Below are 18849 nucleotides of genomic sequence, written 5' to 3' on the forward strand. Positions count from 1 at the left end.
AAACGAGCCTTGGCGCCCAGCCCCTTTCGCTTCCAGCAGGCCTTGCGCTCGAGAACATGGCGGCGTCCTGGTGGAGGTTTTGAGGGGGGCCCAAGTTCGTATGGCGTTGGCGTCGGGGCCCGCGAGGCGGGCACTGGTTCGCCCTGGGCGGCTCGGCCTTGGGGACTGCGCGGCTCCGAGACGCGGGGCGTACGAGTGGGGCGTGCGCTCCACGCGGAAGCCCGAGCCTCGTCCCCTGGACAGGGTGTACGAGATCCCTGGACTGGAGCCCATCACGTACGCGGGGAAGATGCACTTCATGCCCGGGCTGGCGCGGCCGGTCTTCCCGCCCTGGGACCCCGGTTGGACGCACCCAAAGTTCCGCCGCCCGACCCCGGTTCACGAGCAGCCGCTGTACAAGGATCAGGCCTGCTACGTCTTCCACCAGCGTTGCCGCCTCCTCGAGGGTGAGGCCCTAGGACGGGCAGGAGGGGACCTCGTTCCTCTTTCCAGCACTGACCCCAACTCTCCGTGGCCTTGAAACTTTGTGGGTCTCGGTTTCTTCGTCTGCGAAATGAGTAGTGATTACGCCTGAGGGTTTCAGGATTTTTTTTTTTTTAAGATTTTATTTATTTGACAGAGACACAGCGAGAGAGTGAACACAAGCAGGGGGAGTGGGAGAGGGAGAAGCAGGCTTCCCGCTGAGCAGGGAGCCGGATGTGGGGCTCGATCCCAGACCATGATCTGAGCCCAAGGCAGACGCTTAATGACTGAGCCACCCAGGCGCCCCTGAGGGTTTTAGAATTAAGTGGGATGAGAAATGCTGTGCTTGTGTGAGGCAGTATTAGGTTGAGTGGCGAAGTGAAAAGACCTGATTTCTGCCTCCTCCCCTGCCTCCATCTAACTCTGATTTGGGGCAAGTGTCTGAAATTTCCAGAGCCTCCATTTTCTGTGAACTCATTGGTTTTGACTAGATGGCCCACACTGACTCTTCCACCTCTTAATACCCTGGAGATGTAACTGTACATTGAATTATTAGATAGAGGGAGTTCATATTGAAAAGAGACAGCAGAAATCATGCTTAATCTCCTGGCCTATGGCCTCATTTCACAGGATTGGTGAATGTGACAGAGAGGGACGTGATGTGCCCACACGTGCTCTGGGTTAATAGTGAACCCAGGGCTACCTATCTGGTTTCCTAGGTTAATGTCCTCTGTCAGAGGTCAGAGTTGAGATGTTTTCAAGGAAGGGTTCTGGACCTAAAAGTCATCTAGCCTATTTCTGCTCCCCTTTTCACTAAGAACAGATCAAAATGACTGAGGTGAACGAAACCAATCTGTGTGTCCAGAGCAGAACCCAGAAATTACTTTCCAGAGTCCATGGGGGCAGGGGGAGGGCTTGTTTATTGAGAGGCCATTTCCCTATTCTTGCCTGTTCTTCCTTAGTCCTATCCCCATCACTATGGGTATAGGGCAGGTTCTGAAAACACAAAATGGTCAAGGTCAGTGGGAGTAGTATTTTCGAGGAGTAATTAGGAAAGAAAGAGACCTGGAAGGATTTGGGGACTAAACCAAAGAATAAATCCTAGATTTGAAAAAAACTTAACTGGCCAGCCTCTTAAGCCGCTCAAACCCATTCCTGAAAGCTGAATTTCCAGCATCTAAACATTCCCATTGCCCTACCAGGGTATTGTAATGGACTTCACAAGACTTGGCAGCCCCCCCTTTTTTTTAATTTAAACAGGCATCACACCCAGTATGGGGCTTAAACCCACAACCCTGAGATTAAGAGTCCGAGATTAAGAGTCCCGGGCTCTACCGATTGAGTCAGCCAGGTGCCCCACCCTTGAGTGACCCTGGGAACATTACCAGCCTTTAGGGTAGACAGATTCAAGTTCTCCCCACCGTCACTTAGAGGGTATGTGACTTGAAACAAATTCGTTAGTCTCTGAATTTCATAAAATCCGATTTGTAGATAAAGTGCCTGGCACAGGATAGATGGTGGTGCTCAGTAAATAGCAGCTCTAATGATTAGGTATTATTTATATACTAGTGAACGATAAAAATCTCAATTTTTAAATCCACTGTCAAGTTTAAGGAACAATAGCGTGGCTCAGTCGGTTAAGCATGTCTGCCTTCGGCTCAGGTCATGATCCCAGGGTGTTGGGATCGAGTCCCGCGTCAGGCTCCCTGCTCAGGAGCAGGGGTCTTAAAAAAAAAAGAAAAAAAAGAAAAAAGTGCTATTTAAAAAAAAAAGTTTAAGGAACAGTGGCAGTGTCAGAACTAAAATTCAGGTTATCTGACTCCAGTCCAGGGTTTTTTCTGCTGCACCATAAAATCCAGAAGTTACATTTCTAAATGTTTGTATTTCCCATGTCGTATAAGCCTCAAAGTGAAAAGTCTCATTGCCCTCATAGCATTTCATTAGCACAAAGGAAATTGCCTGAGAGTGTCTCCCCCAGAGTATCCTGGGCTCCGTTTAATCCCAGGCATAGCTTTATAAATGAAGATACGTCTCTGAAATGGTGGTGTTTTCCCAGCTGGCCGGAGTAGCCTGCTAACCAAAGCAGTCACCAGCCTGCTGTCAATTTGTGACTACAATCGTGGACAAGGATACAGTATTAACTTTGTCCTGAGGGTAGGGGGCTGGTATGTGAATTTGATGCAGAACTTAGGTCCCTAGGGCTGGGCCTGTTCTTCCCTCAGGGAAGCCAGCTCTGGGGAAGGTGAAGCGAGGGACTTGTGCTTGGCATCACAGCCCATCCCACTCAGAGTAGCGGTCATTCCTTAATGTTTAAAAATGAAGCAGTCTGAATCAAATCTATTTTTGTTTATTTATATTCCATCTTTTCCCAAAAAGTATTTCAGGCATCTTAACAGAAATTTTATAGCACAGCCAAATTAAATTAAAAACATACAGGTGAGGGAATCCACACAAAGGAGAAATAAAACAGGTGAATACAAAAAATCCATTCTGTGAGGTTCCGCTTGCTAAAGGGGAGCCCCAAACATGACTCTCAGCCTGTTAACGGTATAGAGACGGGGTCAGCTGACTAGACCAGTTGCCTGTTTCTGTAAATAGTTTTATTAGAACACAGCCACACCCACTTGTTTACTTGTAGTCCCTGGCTGCTTTCCATGCTACAGTGGCAGAGATGAGTAGCTGTGACAGAATGTATGGCTCAGAAGCTGAAAATAGTTATTATCTGGCCCTTTAGGGAAAAGTTTGTTGACCCCTGGTATAGGGAAGAACATTTTCAGTTATGCAGTTCACCGTGTCTTTAAGACAACCGTACTATTCCAGGAAAAGCCCAGCCTTCTGGTACCAAGGCCAGGGAGGATCCTGTGTAATAAATGGAACATGTGATCCTTCGGACAGATAACAGCAGTGCATTTCATAGGGCTTCTACATATAAAAATCTGCTTAAAGATAGCTCATTATAGAAGCTCAGGGTTAGGTGAGATGTGAAAGATTATCCATTTAAGTGCTCCCAAACTCAGGGCCCTTCAAGTTATTCATGATCAATAAGTTATTTCCATTAATTCCCAAAGCTGTTTTCCCTTGATACATCAGTATGGGCTTAATCCTTGGCCCACTCCTAATAAGTGGGATCTATTTGGTAGACATGGGCTTTTCCAATCAGGGACTTGGATGTGGGTTAGTAAAGGGATCTAGGATTTGAAATGCTGGCATCCATTGATCTAGTCCTCTAGTCTGGAGTCTGTGAATCTTGCAGGCAACAGAGGGACCCTTTCCCACAAGATTCAGCCTTATGATCCCAGCCATCTTTGCTGATGTTTGAATCCCTTCTGTGTAGGCACTCACTACCTCAGTCAACTGTTGACCATCCTCAGGTCGACAGTCATTCCTGCAGTCAAGCTGAAATCCGGCTGTCCTGGCTTCCACTCTTATTTTAGTTCTGACTCCTCAGATGTCACAGTACAAATTCTGTTTCTCTCAAGGCAGACCTTTCCCCAAGATGCTACTGGCAGACTTAAGCAACTCTTACTGAATTTCTTTTTTTGTTTTTTTGTGATTGATTACCCCAAAGGTGTAAAGCAGGCCCTCTGGCTTACCAAAGCCAAGTTAATAGAAGGCCTTCCCGAGAAAGTGCTTAGCCTTGCCGCTGATCCAGAGAACTACATAGAGAACCAAGATGAACGCCTTCTGAACGTGATCTCTCACGCCCGTCTCTGGCACTCCACTGAAGACACCCCGAAGAGAGAGGTCTACTGGTAAGTTTCCCCCACGTCAGTAAGATTTCTAGTCAGTGGATCTTAGAGTCAGCCTTTTGCCTTACATCTCCAAACGTCTCTTCTTTCCTCCAAGCCCAGTCATTGTGGACAGTCTGATACAGCTGTGTAGATCCCAAATTCTCAAGCATCCTTCTCTGGCCAGACGGATGTGCGCCAAAAACTACACGTTATCCACCACCTGGAGTCGAGGTTGGTCATCTTGGTCTGTTTTTTTTTTTTTTTTTAAAGATTTTATTTATTTATTTGAGAGAGAGAGAGCATGAGAGGGGGGAGGGTCCGAGGGAGAAGCAGACTCACTGCTGAGCAGGGAGCCCGATGCGGGACTCGATCCCCGGGACTCCAGGATCATGACCTGAGCCGAAGGCAGTCGCTTAACCAACTGAACCACCCAGGCGCCCATCTTGGTCTGTTTTTTATCTTCCTACTCTTCACCCCACCACCAGCTCACCACCCCATGTCCGTACCTGTGCTTCTTTCCTTCCTTCGTGGCCCACTTTTGTAGAATGAGACACATCCTATCGTTAGCCACAGATCGGTGTTTTTTTTTTTCCTTAAGGGGGTGATGGGAGAAGCAGAGAGAGAGAGAGAAACTTAAGCAGGCTCCATGCCTAGCGCGGAGCCCGATACGGGGCTTAATCCCACAACCCTGACATCATGACCTGAGCTGAAATCAAGAATAGGACGCTTAACCAACTGAGCCCGAGATGCTCCTCAGTTTTTTTTTATTTTAATCACTCCTTCCCATGACTTAATTCAACTGTATCTGTTGAGTACCCTTGAGTACCTAAGTGTTGAAGATAAGAAGTAATAAAGGGCAGGCAGTCTCTGCCTTCACAAAGCTCATACTCGATTGTAAGAGCCTTCTTACCCCCATTCATGCTTTTCTCCTTTTCCAAATCCATTTTCCACGTAGCTGCTAGAGTGATCTTTCTAAAGTGCACTTCTCTCCCCTGTTTCAGATCCTTCACTGCCTCCCAGGAACTTAAACCGTTTATCATCGGATCCAACCCACTGATTTGGCCACCGGCTGGCCTTTCTGGTTTTCTCTCCTTACTACCCCCACCCCCACCGTACCCCCAGGCCAAATTTACACTTTAGCCACTTGCAGCTTTTTGGCATCAAGCTTTTATACCTTTTGCACTGTTGCTGTATGTTCTGTCTGGAATGCTTTTTTCTACTTTCCTTGTTTGGCTAAATTCTACTTGTCTGTGAGGCTCAGCTCCAGCCCCCTTCCTATGTGAATGTAGACATCAGCTAGTCCGCTTCTGTGCTCCTCATGCCCGTTGTTCCCATTTTGATCAGAGCACATGTTGTACTGTATTGGAATTCTCTAATATCTTCTCTGTCTGCCCACTAAACTGAACCCCTGACAGCAGGGACCACATCTCACTCATTTTTCTGCACAGCGTCTAACAGTTCGTGGCATTTGAGCGGTGCTGACTGAGGGACAGGTGGGTGATTACCACCCTGAGGGGTTTCCATCAGGGATGTTCAGAGCACACCAGTGTTCTGACTGGTGGAATCCTGGAGCGGGGAAACCGGCTGTGGAATGATTTGGGATTTTCAGGACATCTGCTTGGTCAGATTTCTCCAGCTTGCCCCTTTTGAGTATGGACTTCCTGGCAAGGAGTCAGCTATGCAGAGGTAATGGCACCACTAAGGAAATTAGTGAACCTCATTAATAGAGGAGTACTTTTTGGCCCATCATCAACTATTACCTCTAATTAAACTGCCCCATTTGGAGCTGTCACTGGAGGAGGGATGTGGAGGGAATTGAATTGGAAACCACACTAGAGTGGTCTGTGGGGAGAATCTAAAACCCAAGGTTAGGAGAGGTCCAGGCACATTTATCTTCCTTGCAAATTATATGTGAGGAAACAGGAAATACTTTTAGAAAACTGTTCTTGAGGTGTGGGTATAATGTATTTTAACAAGCAGCTCAGAGTTTATCCATCCACAGATGTAGTATCCCTGCTTTACACACCCAGTGAGGGAGACCACATGGTAATTATATGACAGTGCTGTGGACCAAACCAGCTTTTAGATGTAGAAGGATCACCACCCTTGATCCGTTACCATCCCATTGTGACTTGACAGTTTCTAAACACCCAAAGCACCTTCAGAGGAAGATTTGCCTCCATGGAGAATCTTCAGGAGGCCATTCACAAGGGAGCCTTTTCAGGCACATTTTGCCTGGTGGCATGCAGCCTCTGTAGGGACCTCTGTGAGGGGCATGCGCACATGCTCCCAGTGGCAGCTTTGCTGATGTGTCAGGTGTGAGTGTCTTTCCTCATCAACTTATGTCTGTGTAGCAAGTACGCTGATCCATCTTAGGTGAGGCTTTCTGACTGGCCTGATTTTTCCTCACTCTCGGTTGTTGAGGACAACTTGGCCCCTTTCCTGAGTTTAATAACCTTTCTTCTTAGCCTCTAGTCTCCTCCTTCCCTCCCTCTCTCCCTCCTTCCCTACAACATTCTGCTTCTAGTCACCTGGGTTTGTCTCCCTAAACTCTGCCGTGGGGGAGCCCACTTCTGTGCCTTCACACATGTTCCTCCTCCTGAACTAAAATGTTTTTCCTTCCCTTTTCTTGCCTGGGCAAACTGTCAACCAACCAAGGGCAGTTTTGCCCCCTAAGGGAGACTTGGCAAGGTCTGGAGACATTTTTGATTGTCATGACTTGAATGGGGGAAGTTCTACTGGCATCTGGTGGGTAGGGGCCAGGGATGCGGCCAGACCTCTGCAGGGCACAGGACAGTTTCCCTCATCGAAGAATTATCCAGTCCCAAATGAATTGAGAAACTCTGCTCTTATCTATCCTTCGGAAACTAGTTTGAAGGCATACCACTTTCAGGAAGCTTCCCAGGCCTCCCAAAGGAGGTCAGTTTGTCCCACCTCTACTATCTCTGAGTATGGTTCATACCTTTGTATGCACTTACCAGCTAGGAAGCTTCTTGAGAGCAGAGGGTAATGCTCATTCATTTCTGGGTCCCCAGCATAGAGCAGGTGCTTGTGAAGACCTGTGTGGGGCAGCCCTGAACCCACAGAGACTGCCAGGTGGCCTCAGGGCCCATTGGCAAGGGAACACAGGAAGAAGAGTGCTTTGGTTGGTCCCCTTCTCAACATCTTGACCAAAGTTTTGTTTTCTGCGATCGTACTGATCAGCTAGGGAAGCAGTAAGACTTAAGGAGCATGGCAGGATGAAGGCTCTAGGCTTGGCTGAGCTAAGTCTTTAGACCAGGGTAGACTAATCGTCTTTCTCCCCTTTTAGAGTCTTTCCTCCTTCAGGTCCGTGGTTCCAGTGGAGCCCGACTGAATACCAAGGATCCGCTGCCCACCGTCGCCTCCAAGGAGGAGGTTGAAGCTACTGAGAATCACGTTCTTGAGACCTTCTATCCCATAGCCCCCACTGTGGATCTTCAGGAATGCAGTGTTTATGATGTGGAAGACAGCACGGGTAAGTGTCATAGCCGTGCGTATCCAGGCAGCGTGGGGATGAGGGACGCGCATTTTCTCCTAAGAGCCATGTAGCAGCCTACCCCCGCTTTGCTTTTGACCCCTGAGAGGTAACGTGTTACCTCAGAGTTGTAACAGGTGGCTGAGGGGGCTTCTGGCCAGGCCCCAAGTGTTTCCTTTATTCACAGGTCCCTTGAAAGACACCCCTCTTTCTCTGCACCCGTAAACCCTGGCCAACCTCCTGCTAGGATGGAGGAAGCCCCACAGGCCTTAAATGGGGCTATTCATCTCAACTCCGTCGAATAAGGCACCACCATTTCCCCTGGCTGCCATGACAGAAACCAGAGCATCAGGCCAGGCAGGCCCACGGCTCGTACCCTCTAGTCCGTCCCTAGGAGTTGTAGCGCCTTCCTTCTAACCTCCTCATCTCCACAGCAACAGCTTGCGGCAGGCCCAGCCTGTTGCCACGACCCCCCAGCTAGCTGGCCAGCCTGACCTGGTCTGTTTTCTCTCGGTCCGTCTGGTTCCCAGTTCTCGAGGCACCCTCCTGAGACACGAGCTCCGTCCCTTCTCTCCGCGCCTACTCCCCGATGCCCATCAGGTACAGGTGGAAGTCCTCAGCCTATCACATGAGGGCCTTCGGGTCCTGTCTTGGCCCCTTTCTCCAGCCTCACCCTGGTCCCCTCCCCTGCACGCGCGCCCCTCCCCCCAGTCCGGCTACACGTAACACACCGTGCCCCTTCTCACCACAGGCTTTGGTACATCCCCTCCCCCCCTCTGCCTGGGGTTTGTGGCCTCCCACCTTTTTTTGTCCGTCCCCCCCACCCCCGCTGTGCATAGTTCATCTTAGGACTCACTTCTTCTCCGAAGTGCCCTGGGGTCTTCCCTTGTCATCAGGGGCCTTTCATCTGTGCTTCCCCAGCCCCCAGCTCACCCCGCTCAGATGTTCACATGTCCCTCTGTGTGGACCCCTCCAGACTGAGCCTCTCCAAGGCAGTGGCAGGCTGCCCTCGGCCTCTGCTCCTGGCCCCGGTCTAGCCCCAGTCTGTCCCTGGCGCCTGTCTTAGGCTGGGCGCACAGGGAGTGCTGAGCCTCTGAAGCAAGGACAGAGGCCCATGGAAGGGCGTCTCTGTCAAGTAGTGCTTGCTTCGGGGATTTTCAGAGCCCGTGTTTTCCCAGCTTCTTCCTCCTTGTCACCCCCTTTCACTAATCCAGGTTACTCATGCTGGAAGCTGCCAGCCTACCAAGGGTTTACTCCTAGCCATGCAAGGGACGAGAATGATGGCCTGGCAGGGTTGTGGCTGGGATGAACAAGGGCTCAGCTTTGATCCTCAGTGCCAGTATTTGCAGATCACTTGTGAGGCATGAGGCAAGTTGTTTATTGCTAATAATAAAGTATGGAATTTTGCAAATGATTGGCTTTTAAAAAAATAATTACCCTAGTTTTCAGGTTTTCTACTAACATCACTATCACCTATGTGCTTGAATGAGCGAGAAAGGGGTAGAGTTAGAACCAGCACACAGGAATCACCTGGCGCGGGTTGGCAACATTTTCAATAAAGAGCCAAATAGTACATATTTGCAGGCCACATATGGTCTCTGACAGCTGCTCTGTAGACATTGTGTCAGGGAGTGGGCATGGCTATGCGCTGGTAAAAACTTTATTTTCCAAAATAGGCGGGGGGCGGGGGGCTGATGTGGCTGGCAGACTGGTTTGCCATCCCCCTGAGCAACAGTGATAACATCTGCCTTTACGGAGTCTCTGTGGTGCCTTGCACTGAGCCAAGGTGATGTGACTTTCCAAAGGCTTTGGGACAGGCTGGTAATCCTTTCTGTTCCTCCACGTGATTATGTGTCTTGCAGGATTCCAGGAGGGTTATCCTTACCCCTATCCCCACACCCTGTATTTCCTGGAGTCAGCCAATTTACGACCACACCGCTTTCAACCAGATCAGCTGCGGGCCAAAATGATCCTGTTTGCCTTTGGCAATGCCCTGGCTCAGGCCCGGCGCCTCTATGGGGTATGTATGGGGAGAAAGACCACTCAGCGACTTTACATGGTGTTGGCTTCCTGCCTTACACCGCTCACAGAAAGAAGGGAGGTACAGGGGGCATTCCTTGCTTGACTGAGGAGTTCTCCCGACAGGCACTTCCACGCACCCTGCGGAGAGAAACCGACATCTGCTGGGGCCTCCTGTGTGCCTGCCTGTCTTAAAGACAGCTCATTTGTTCATCAAAATAGCCCACAAGCTTTCTTTATCATCCCCATTTTCCAGTTAGGGCCCTGAACTCAGGGAGGCTAAGCAGCGTGTCCAGCATTACACGGCAGCGAGTGGTGGGGGAAAGGTGAGAACGAGACGTGCCCAGCTCCTACGGCTTCAGTTATTTGCGCGCTAGTACACCCCTCGGTTCCATGAGAGCGGACCCGGGGCACGAGGCTCCATGGGCAGGAGGAGGTGAGGCAGTAGAGATGATGCACGCCTGTCTGCCAAGTGAGGACAGGCTTGGGGACCAAGGTGCCACCTGCTGATAGCCCCTTGATTCTGAGACGAGGTCTCAAGGGCCTGGATGGTGTAGAATGCAGGCTACTCAGCCTGTCCCCAAAATGGGGGAAGCCTTGCCTGGGAGCAAAGGCCTCCAGGGAGGGAGTAGGGAATGGCAGTATGGGATTTGGGGACACGGGGTGGGGTGTGTGTGTGTGTGTGTGTGTGTGTGTGTGTGTGCGCGCGCGCACGCGCTTTGCTGAGAGCTGCCAGCTCCCAGGTCTGAGGCCCTCCAGGAGGAGCGTCCACAATGTTCTGTTTCCCATCCTACTCGTCTAGGAACTAGGTGGGGTTGGAGAGATGTGGTTGGGCAAGCGAGGTAGGGAGTGGAATGGACCTTGCCTATATTGAGCATTTGCTACCTGCCAGTTAATTAGGGTTCTTTATATCAGTGTTTCTCAAAGTACGGTCCTGGATTAGCTGCATGAGCATCATCTGGGAACTTGTTGGAGGTATAAATTCTACTGCATCAGAAACTGGGGGTGGCGCCCAAGTAGCCAGCGCTGGAAGCCCTGCAGGTGGTGCTGGCATTAGCTCGGGGTTGAGACTCACGGCACTGAGGCTGGAGAACCACTGCGTTGTTCAGTCCTTGTAGCAGCCCTCCGTGGCAGATGCTCCTAGCCTCGTTTTACAGCTGAAGAAACTGAGGCTCAGGGAGGCCAAGTACCTTTCCCAATGTCATGCAGCTAGGAGATTGGCAGCTGTTACATCTTTATGTGACCTTCTTGTGCCTTCCAGTCCTCGAAGGTTATTTTTGTTCCCATTCTTTGACTACATACTCATGAAGGCTCTAGAAGGTTAGGTGGCTTTCCCAAGGTCCCACAGCTGTTGAGTGGGGAAGCAAGCACCGGAGCCCTGATTCCTCTAGTCTCAAAAGACGTGCCGCCTCTCAGCCCGGGGGCAGGGAAAGGGAGCGGGCACGGCCGCACGCCGGGGACTGGGGCTGCAGGCCCCTCGTGGCTTCCGTGCCGGCTGTTGCCAGCAGGGCATGGGGAGCCACACTGCCGCTACTTGCCACCCAGTTGGGTAGGAGGGGAGACCTCCACCCTCCCCGCTCCAGGTACAGATTATTCCTGGGGATGTGAAGTTGAGCAATTATGGGAAGAGCCTCCATGTAAAAGGTAAAATTGCTGAGAAATTTATGTACTACCTGCAGTTTTATTGATCTGTAGAGGGAGATAAGAGTCAATACAGAATTCTCAGCTAACACTTAGAGGTACTTTTCTTTTTATTTATTTCTCATGCAGCTAAGAACAGGTGTTTCTAAGGCCAGCAGTCCCGGTGTGGCCCACTCCGAGGTCTGACATTAGCTATTCCTGATGTCACACTCCGCTCTGGAGCGGTGAACGTAGGCGGCATTTTTGGATCAAGGATGCTCTGCTCCATGGGGCCTGCCTGCTGGATCTTTGTCCAGCGGGTGGCCATCACCCGACTGGACTGTTGCGGAGCCTCGGGGGGGTGAGCGTGTCGTTTCTGACCCACCCTGGGACGCTCCTGGGAGTGAAAGGCACCACTGTCCCATAGCATGGAACACCAGGTGTCAACCACGAGGAGAGGGGTTTCAGTGATTTCCTAGCGTGGGGTCTGATCCTGGCTCACGTCTCGTGGGCAGCCTTGCACAATGATAGCACCTCTCTGGAGCTCAGTTTCCCCATCGGTGAAGTGGGACTGGATGGCTGGATTTGTGCAATTACCAGTGACTGTAAAGCCGGCGCCAGGCCTGGCACGTGAGAGGTGTGCGGGAGCTTGTTTCCACTGTGATTAGTACCAAGTGGCGCTCCCGGAGAGAGAGAACCCGCTCACATGCCGCCGGCTGTAAAGCCTGCTGCTGACACGGTGGGTGGACACCCCGGCAATCAGATGCCTTCTCTGAGCCACTCCGGGAGCCCTGAAGCGCAGGCCCAGCGATGGCCTGCAGGGCCGGGCGGTCCAGGGCGCCAGGAGGTGAGCTTGTATATTCACTGAGCCTCCAGGTTAACCTTTGATGGAACTGATGTCACTCTTGTCGCCATCGGGTAACGCCATGGGTTTAGGGATTTCCCGTCACCTTCCTGTACTCTGCCACTGGCCCAGTCATCACCCCAGCGGCAGGAATTGCTACTTTAAGGTGCTTATTAACCAGGAGGCGCCAGGTCAGGCAGAGCTGGGCTGGGGGAGGGAGGGACAGCCTCGCTGTGGTCAGTGCCCTGAACTGTCTCCATCGCTCCGTGGTAAGAGCCTTAAATGGGAGCAGGCATTAGTTGCAGAGGTCGGAGCTCGAAGCTGCCGGTTCTGTGCTATTCTTTACACCCCACCGTTTCTGGTTTCATTTACTTGTCCCTTTTGCCTCTCAGAATGACACTAAGGTTTTGGAGCGGCCAGTAGTTGTGCAGAGTGTGGGCACCGACGGACGTGTCTTCCAGTTCCTGGTGCTGCAGCTGAACACCACAGAGCTGGCCTCTAACAAGGGCGTCAAGAATCTGGTCTGGGTGGACTCAGACCAGCTCCTCTATCAGCATTTCTGGTGTCGCCCAGTGATCAAAAAGAAGGTGGTTGTGGTAAGTCCTGCCATCTCCAGCGATTGGACCAGGGCCATGACTCCGTGTCCCCAGAGTGAGCCGGGGGTGGAGTTGAAGGGATGCTTGCAGGTGGGACCTGGGCTCTAGGGACTTCCTGCCCAGGATCTCTACCTGGAGGACTCCTTCTACTCTGGGCCCTGCCCGCCCTCCGTGCCCCCCCCCCCCCGGCAGCTCCTCACAGAGCCCCCTCGTGCCCTGCTGCTGGTAGCCCGGGGCCTCCGTAGGTGCTGCTGCTTTTGTATAGGAGGCGTCTCCCTTGTCCCCCCGCCCTCCATTTCTCTCGAGTCTGGCCTTCCTCTATGGACCCCCGTCCTGCTGCTACCCTCACTGCAGCGCCTCGGGTGGGGCCCCATAGCCCCCGTGTTCCCCCATCACAGCACAGTCCCGCTGCTGTTTCCAGGTTTTTCTCCTCCATCAAACCGAGCTCCAAGCTCCTCGGAGGCCTTTGTTCGTTTCTTCCCCCGGACAGGGGATTCTTCCCGGGGCCTGGTCACTGCCGCGCCCCCGTGCCCCACTAGCAGAGGCCCGGCCTGCTTTCTGTGCAGCAGGCAGTGACCGTTCTGTATTCGTCCTGTGAGGTCAGGCAGCGATATGCGCTCTGAAGGGACAAGGCAGCGTCGGGGGCTGCGAGAGAACAGAATGGGGGTGCAGCCGGCTCTGCAGCTAGCTGTGGCCTGGGGCCCGCACGGGCCTGAGCGGATGTGCTGCGTGCAGCTGGTGTTGGGTCTCTGAACAGAACCGGCGCGTCAGCTGCCCTGTTAGCTCTCGAGGCAGTGCTGTCTCTGCCCTGGAAATGCCTCCCCGGCCGGGGCCCTTCTCTTTGGCCCCTGACCCCATTGTGTGTCACCTGCAACCACCCCAGCTTCCTCTGCACTCTCTGCTCTTATCCTGCTCTCCTTCTCCCCAACGTGTCTCTGGGTCCTCCCTTCCAGAACACTGACGTAGCGGCAGACGCCTCCTGATTGGTCAGATGGTTCCTGCCCCCGGCCCCCAGCACAGGCCCTGGGCTCCAACCTCGCCCTTCTGCTTCCTGCCTCTGCACTGGCACGTAGACTCGTCTCTCGGCAAACACATGCCTTTCCTTTTCCTCTCTGGCCCATTCTCCTTGCTCTAGAAGACTCAGTTCATACGTACGGGAGACCATGAGATCTCTTCTTCCCTGCTTTCTGAGCATCTTTTCCCTACGTCTGCTGTGAGGCCTGTCAGCTTTTATTATCACTGTTTGGAACATCTGGCTGTAAGCTCCTTGAGGGCAGAGCCAGATTCAGGCCACTGTCGGGTTTCTAGCACGGGGCACAGGCCCAGTACAGAGAGAAGGGACCTGATCCACGTGTGTGGACGAGTGAGGGATTATTGTCCCCAGGAATGAAAAGGGGGCAACAGAGCATTGGTTCGTGGTGGTTGAGGTGAGAGGGATAGGGGGTGAGGGCGGTGCCAACAGACGGTCTGGCCAAAAGCACTAGGAGAGCTTCAAGCCCCCCAGCCCAGCCCCTCAGGCATCTCTTCACTGCCAGCTCCCTGGTGCCCCTCCTTGGTCCATGAGAGAAGGAGACAGTGACTATCCAGGCATTTAGGTTTTGCATAAAACCAACTTTTGTTTTCAGTGCTGCCATTAAACCTGGTAGCAGGATCCTAATGGGCTGTGTTCTTTCCAGGAACCTGTTGGGCCAACTGGTTTCCAGCCAGAGACATTCAGGAAGTTTTTAGCTCTGTATTTGCATGGTGCTGTGTGAGCCAAGGACCATTCTGAGGTCTGAAGCCCCCTTGCCCCCCTCCCGCAGAAGATCCTGTATCCAGAGCAGTGCTGGGCCTGCCCGGAGCCTCCGTGCTCATCCTGCCTGCTGTCTGGCTGCCAATAAAGAGCCTTCTGGTACACTGGAGCCTGGGCCTGGTGTGGGGGGCCGTCAGGAGGGGCGCCCGTAGCTGTACGTGGGCCGCACTGTGAGCCGGCCTCCGTGCAGGTGCAAGCTCGGGAGCCTGACCTGCCCCACCTTGAGCCCGGCTCTGCCCACAGCCCACTTGGACTTTAGATAAGAATCTTCGTCTCTTTGAGTTTCACCTTCTTCACCTGAAACTTGAGAGTAACATGGCCTCCCTTGTTTTGAAGACTGTAGATGCGTCTAGAGCATCTGCCATAGGATAGGTGCTCTCTGATGCTCCCTGGGTTCTCACGGGACTCTCTAAATTGTGGGCACATTTCATAATGCCTGCAGGAAATCTGAATAGAACATTCATCGTACATTTCTCCCTAGCATCCGGGTTAATAGACCAAGTACATCCCTGGTTCTGCTGACCTCTCTGTTCACATCACATCCAAGTTCTGCTCGGGGCCCAGCACCTTAGGTACAGCACCCTGTTTAATCCTCACATGTCGTTTCCGCGCTCAGGGAAGTGGTTGAGCGCCCATGTGCTGGGCACTGTTCTGCGCCCTCGAGATAAGGGAACTCCAATAGTATAAGGTCCCCTAGGTCACATGGCGGGTGGTACAGGTCAGCTTCCTAGGAGAACACTTAGGGATGTGCAGGTGAGTTTGGGGAGGGCCTGGAGGACCAGCCCCTGTGGGGAGTGATGGGGCAGTGCTGGGCAGAGAGCCTGAGCTCCGTGGGTTTGCATCTGACGTCTCGGCCAGCTCCCAGTTCTGTGGCTGCTCTGAAGCAAGAGCTGTCCCATCCAGAGGTGAGGAGCTGAGCCTTTCTGCGTACACCACTGGCCTGCCACCAGTCACCGGAGTGTGTGCACACGGTTCCTCAGAGTGGGAGAGAACTCAGGGGAGGTGGTGGGCGACTCCCCGAGGGACTTGGCTGGGAGCAGGGAGCCACGGAAGCAGTCAGGTGTGCCCTGCTGCAGGGCCTCCGAGGAGCCGTCCGGGAGCACCTGACGTAACGGCCTTGAGAGCTTGTGAATGGCAAAGTGGAGCTCCTACCTGTGTGGCTCCCATGCTCGTCCTCCATCTACTTTGCAACTTACCTTTTAGGCTTGGTGGGATGGTGGTGGCAGCTCGGAGCCAGGCGGGGCTGGCTGAAACCCCTGGAGACCAGTGGAAGGTGGGGGGGCAGGCTGAGGGCAAAGCCAGCTTGTGGGAGGGAGGCTGTGAGTCCGCCAACCGCGCCAGCCAACTGCCAGCAGGTGACCTTGCAGTTCAAGGCTGCCCTGGGAGGGGCCAGTGCTGCAGGGTGGGCCTGGGCAGCAGTCCACCTTGAGTAACAACAGCCCTAGTGGGCTGGCCTTGGTGTGTCCCCTGTGGATCTCAGAGCTGAACTCTGGTCCCGCGCAGCTGAGCTGCAAGGTGAGGCAGACAGGACTGCTGTGTTTTACCCCCCGCACTACAGGAAGGGGAACTGAGGCTCAGAGACCGAGTGGTGTTATGTAGTGTGAAGAGCTGGAAGTCTCACACGTGATGACAGCTGCCTTTTCCACAGAGCGGTCTCCACTTGCCCCAAATCCCAAGTGCCCACAACCTCAGCCTCCCCACCTGCATCCAGGATAGGCTTGCTGCCCAGGGTGAAGAGTCTGGCCTGTCTGCAGCAGCACAGCGTCTTCTAGCTGTCACCTCACCCCCCACCCCAACACACACAGCACGGATCTCCTCATCCCCAGCCGGACCACGGTGGCACCTAACGCTAGGTCAGGCCTGGGGACTGAGCCCTGAGGTTCCCCGCTACAGACCTCCTCTAGGGGCAGTCCAGCAATTCTGCCCAGTTTAAAAGCACGTGCTGGGAGCCGGAGCTACGGAACGAGCCCTGGTCTCTTCTCCAGGAGCTCCCAGTTTGCCAGCAGACGCTAACAGCAGTCTGCTCTGGATCCATGGAAGCCGTGAAGGCCACCTTTCCCCTGCCTGAGCTGCTGCCCACAGGTAACAGTATGCAGGGGAGACTACCCAACAAACATCCAGTCCCTCCATGAATGAGCGCCCGCTGGGTGACTCTGGGGACAGGGAACACTCAGATGTCCCCAGCTCTGAGGAACGCCCCGCCTGAGGTGCTTGCTGTGGGGGGGGGGGGGGGGAGGCACAGGCCGAAGAGTGGCAGGGAGGGCGCTCGGTATTGTCACCCCGTAAGCAGGGGTCGGGGAGACGGTGAGGCTCGAGGCAGGATCCCCTCCCAGCTCAGCACCCCGCACCATGGCTGCAGCCTGCCTGGAGAGTGCCGGCGGCCTGGGGCCCGCTGGCAGAGGCTCGGGGCTCCCGAACAAAAGCCTTCAGAGCCGAGTGCGGCTCAGTCCCAGTCTGGGTGCGTCTGCCCCAGCCGTGAGGTCTGCCGAGTCAGAGGCGTCTGTGTGGAGAAGAGCCCAGAAACCTTGCTCAAGAGGAGGGAAGGGCGAGATGCGAGCTGCTCCCGGCACCCTGTTCGGACTCCCCGTCCCAAGCAGGTGTGCAGGGGCACCGGCGGCCCCTCCGGGTGCAAGCCCCTCACAAGCGCCAGCTCATCCTCACAACCACCCTGCGAGGAATGTTTAAAGATGAGGAAACAGGACATGGGGAGGAACGCACTCGCCCACGGCCACAGGGAAGTAGTGGCAAAAACAGATCTGAAACTGGCAGTTTGCGTCTGGAAGGGTCAGACCTCGTGAAGGTCTACTGAGCCCACATTTGGCTCCAACACGGTTTCCCTCCCCTCCTGCGGGCCGGGAGCAAGGTCCCGGGAGCTCGAGGGAAGCAGAAGTCCTACTTTCTAAATGTGCACACCCGCACAACCCACGGCTTACGTGGCCCCGGCTCTACTGTGTGGATGGAGGCTGGGACTGGGTCTCCCCACGTCTGCCCACCCCCTGCCAGGATGCCAAAGGCTACCCTGAAAAATCCTTGGAGGTGAAAACAAGACCAAACTGAAAACAGGAGAATCAGGGTCCCGGGGGGGGGCCCCCAGCCTTGGCCTAGGGTGGAATCCACCCGAGTGGGAAAGGCTGTGTGGCTACAGCTCCCGGGGGCCCCCCTGGCCTGTGTGGACCCCCCGCGGAACACGGAACCAGGAACCTCTTCTACTTGCTGAAAAATACCTTCTGGCAAACCAGCGTGTGTCTGCAAGACAAAAAGCTGAAGGTGCATTTTAGAATGCCCCCAGATGTCTGACATGAGACTGTGGCCTTCCTTCCCAACCCCCCATCCCAAAGGCCACTACTACCCTGCAGAGCAAATGCAAAATACAGATTAACACGCCCAGGAAAAGAGGGTGGACACCTTGAACACAAAACAAGATCTTATTATGCACCAGCAACAAAAACTGCCCAACCAGTCACCTTGCATTCTGTAGTCAGTATAATAAACTCCGGCCCACGTCCCCCATCCCCCCCCAAACATGTCAGGAAGGGCTGCGGAAAAAAGATGTCCCTTTAATAAAAGGTTATCAACATATATCGTACACAAACTACAATGTATCATAATTACTTTTTTTTTCCTCTCTTAATTCAGAACCAGACTACAAGGTAAGAAAAAACACAAACAGCTACAATGTTCCCAATAATCCGCACAAGGTCTTTTTTCAGGCAGATGGTATCTCACATAGTATGATATACATGGATCAGGGAGGGAGGGAGAACAGACAGCAGCTACAGGGGTGTGGGGAGGAGGGGCTGTAAATGTACAAAGAATTCAGGTGTCTTCAGGGCAAGACACAGAGGTTTCGATGGGAGCGGTGAGGTGAGGGAGGCCGTGAGTCACCCCTCCTGGGAGGGGACAGCCTCCACTGTCGCATTTGTCGGTTTTTGAAAATAAAAACAGGACCGAACCAGCACGTCTGTTTGATTGGTGTCCCCCGCCCCCCACAGCTATTCCGAAGTCTTTCCATCCAGTTCCAAGCGTATACAGAGCAATTCTGGTCAATTTCCCATCTTTGAAAAAGAAGCAAGAATCAAGAGAAAAAAACCCAAAAACAAAAGAAAACCCAAACTCCAGCCCCACGGTGCCCACACACATGACGAGGACGATGCGAGCCAGGGCCACAGGACGAGCACGCAGGGGTCACAGTTGCCATGTCCCAGGTCATAGCCATCCTGTCGGGGGCGGCCTCCCCCACTGCGCTCCGCCCAGGCCACCGCCCAGCTGGCAGGATTCTCGCTGGGAAG

The 18849-nt window shown here is 53.5% G+C and overlaps 1 protein-coding gene across 1 annotated transcript; it reads left to right on the plus strand.

Moving 5' to 3' along the window:
- Positions 1 to 40: 40 nt before the first annotated feature.
- MRPL37 (mitochondrial ribosomal protein L37) lies at positions 41 to 18668 on the plus strand. The gene is made up of 7 exons (XM_027603612.2): positions 41 to 446; positions 4031 to 4214; positions 4309 to 4424; positions 7504 to 7689; positions 9552 to 9709; positions 12565 to 12768; positions 14445 to 18668. The coding sequence occupies exons 1-7, from the start codon at positions 101 to 103 to the stop codon at positions 14520 to 14522; spliced, it is 1272 nt and encodes a 423-aa protein (XP_027459413.1). The 5' UTR covers positions 41 to 100; the 3' UTR covers positions 14523 to 18668.
- The last annotated feature ends 181 nt before the right edge of the window (positions 18669 to 18849 follow it).

The sequence above is a fragment of the Zalophus californianus genome, chromosome 4, assembly GCF_009762305.2.
Source record: "Zalophus californianus isolate mZalCal1 chromosome 4, mZalCal1.pri.v2, whole genome shotgun sequence".
NCBI lineage: Eukaryota > Metazoa > Chordata > Mammalia > Carnivora > Otariidae > Zalophus > Zalophus californianus.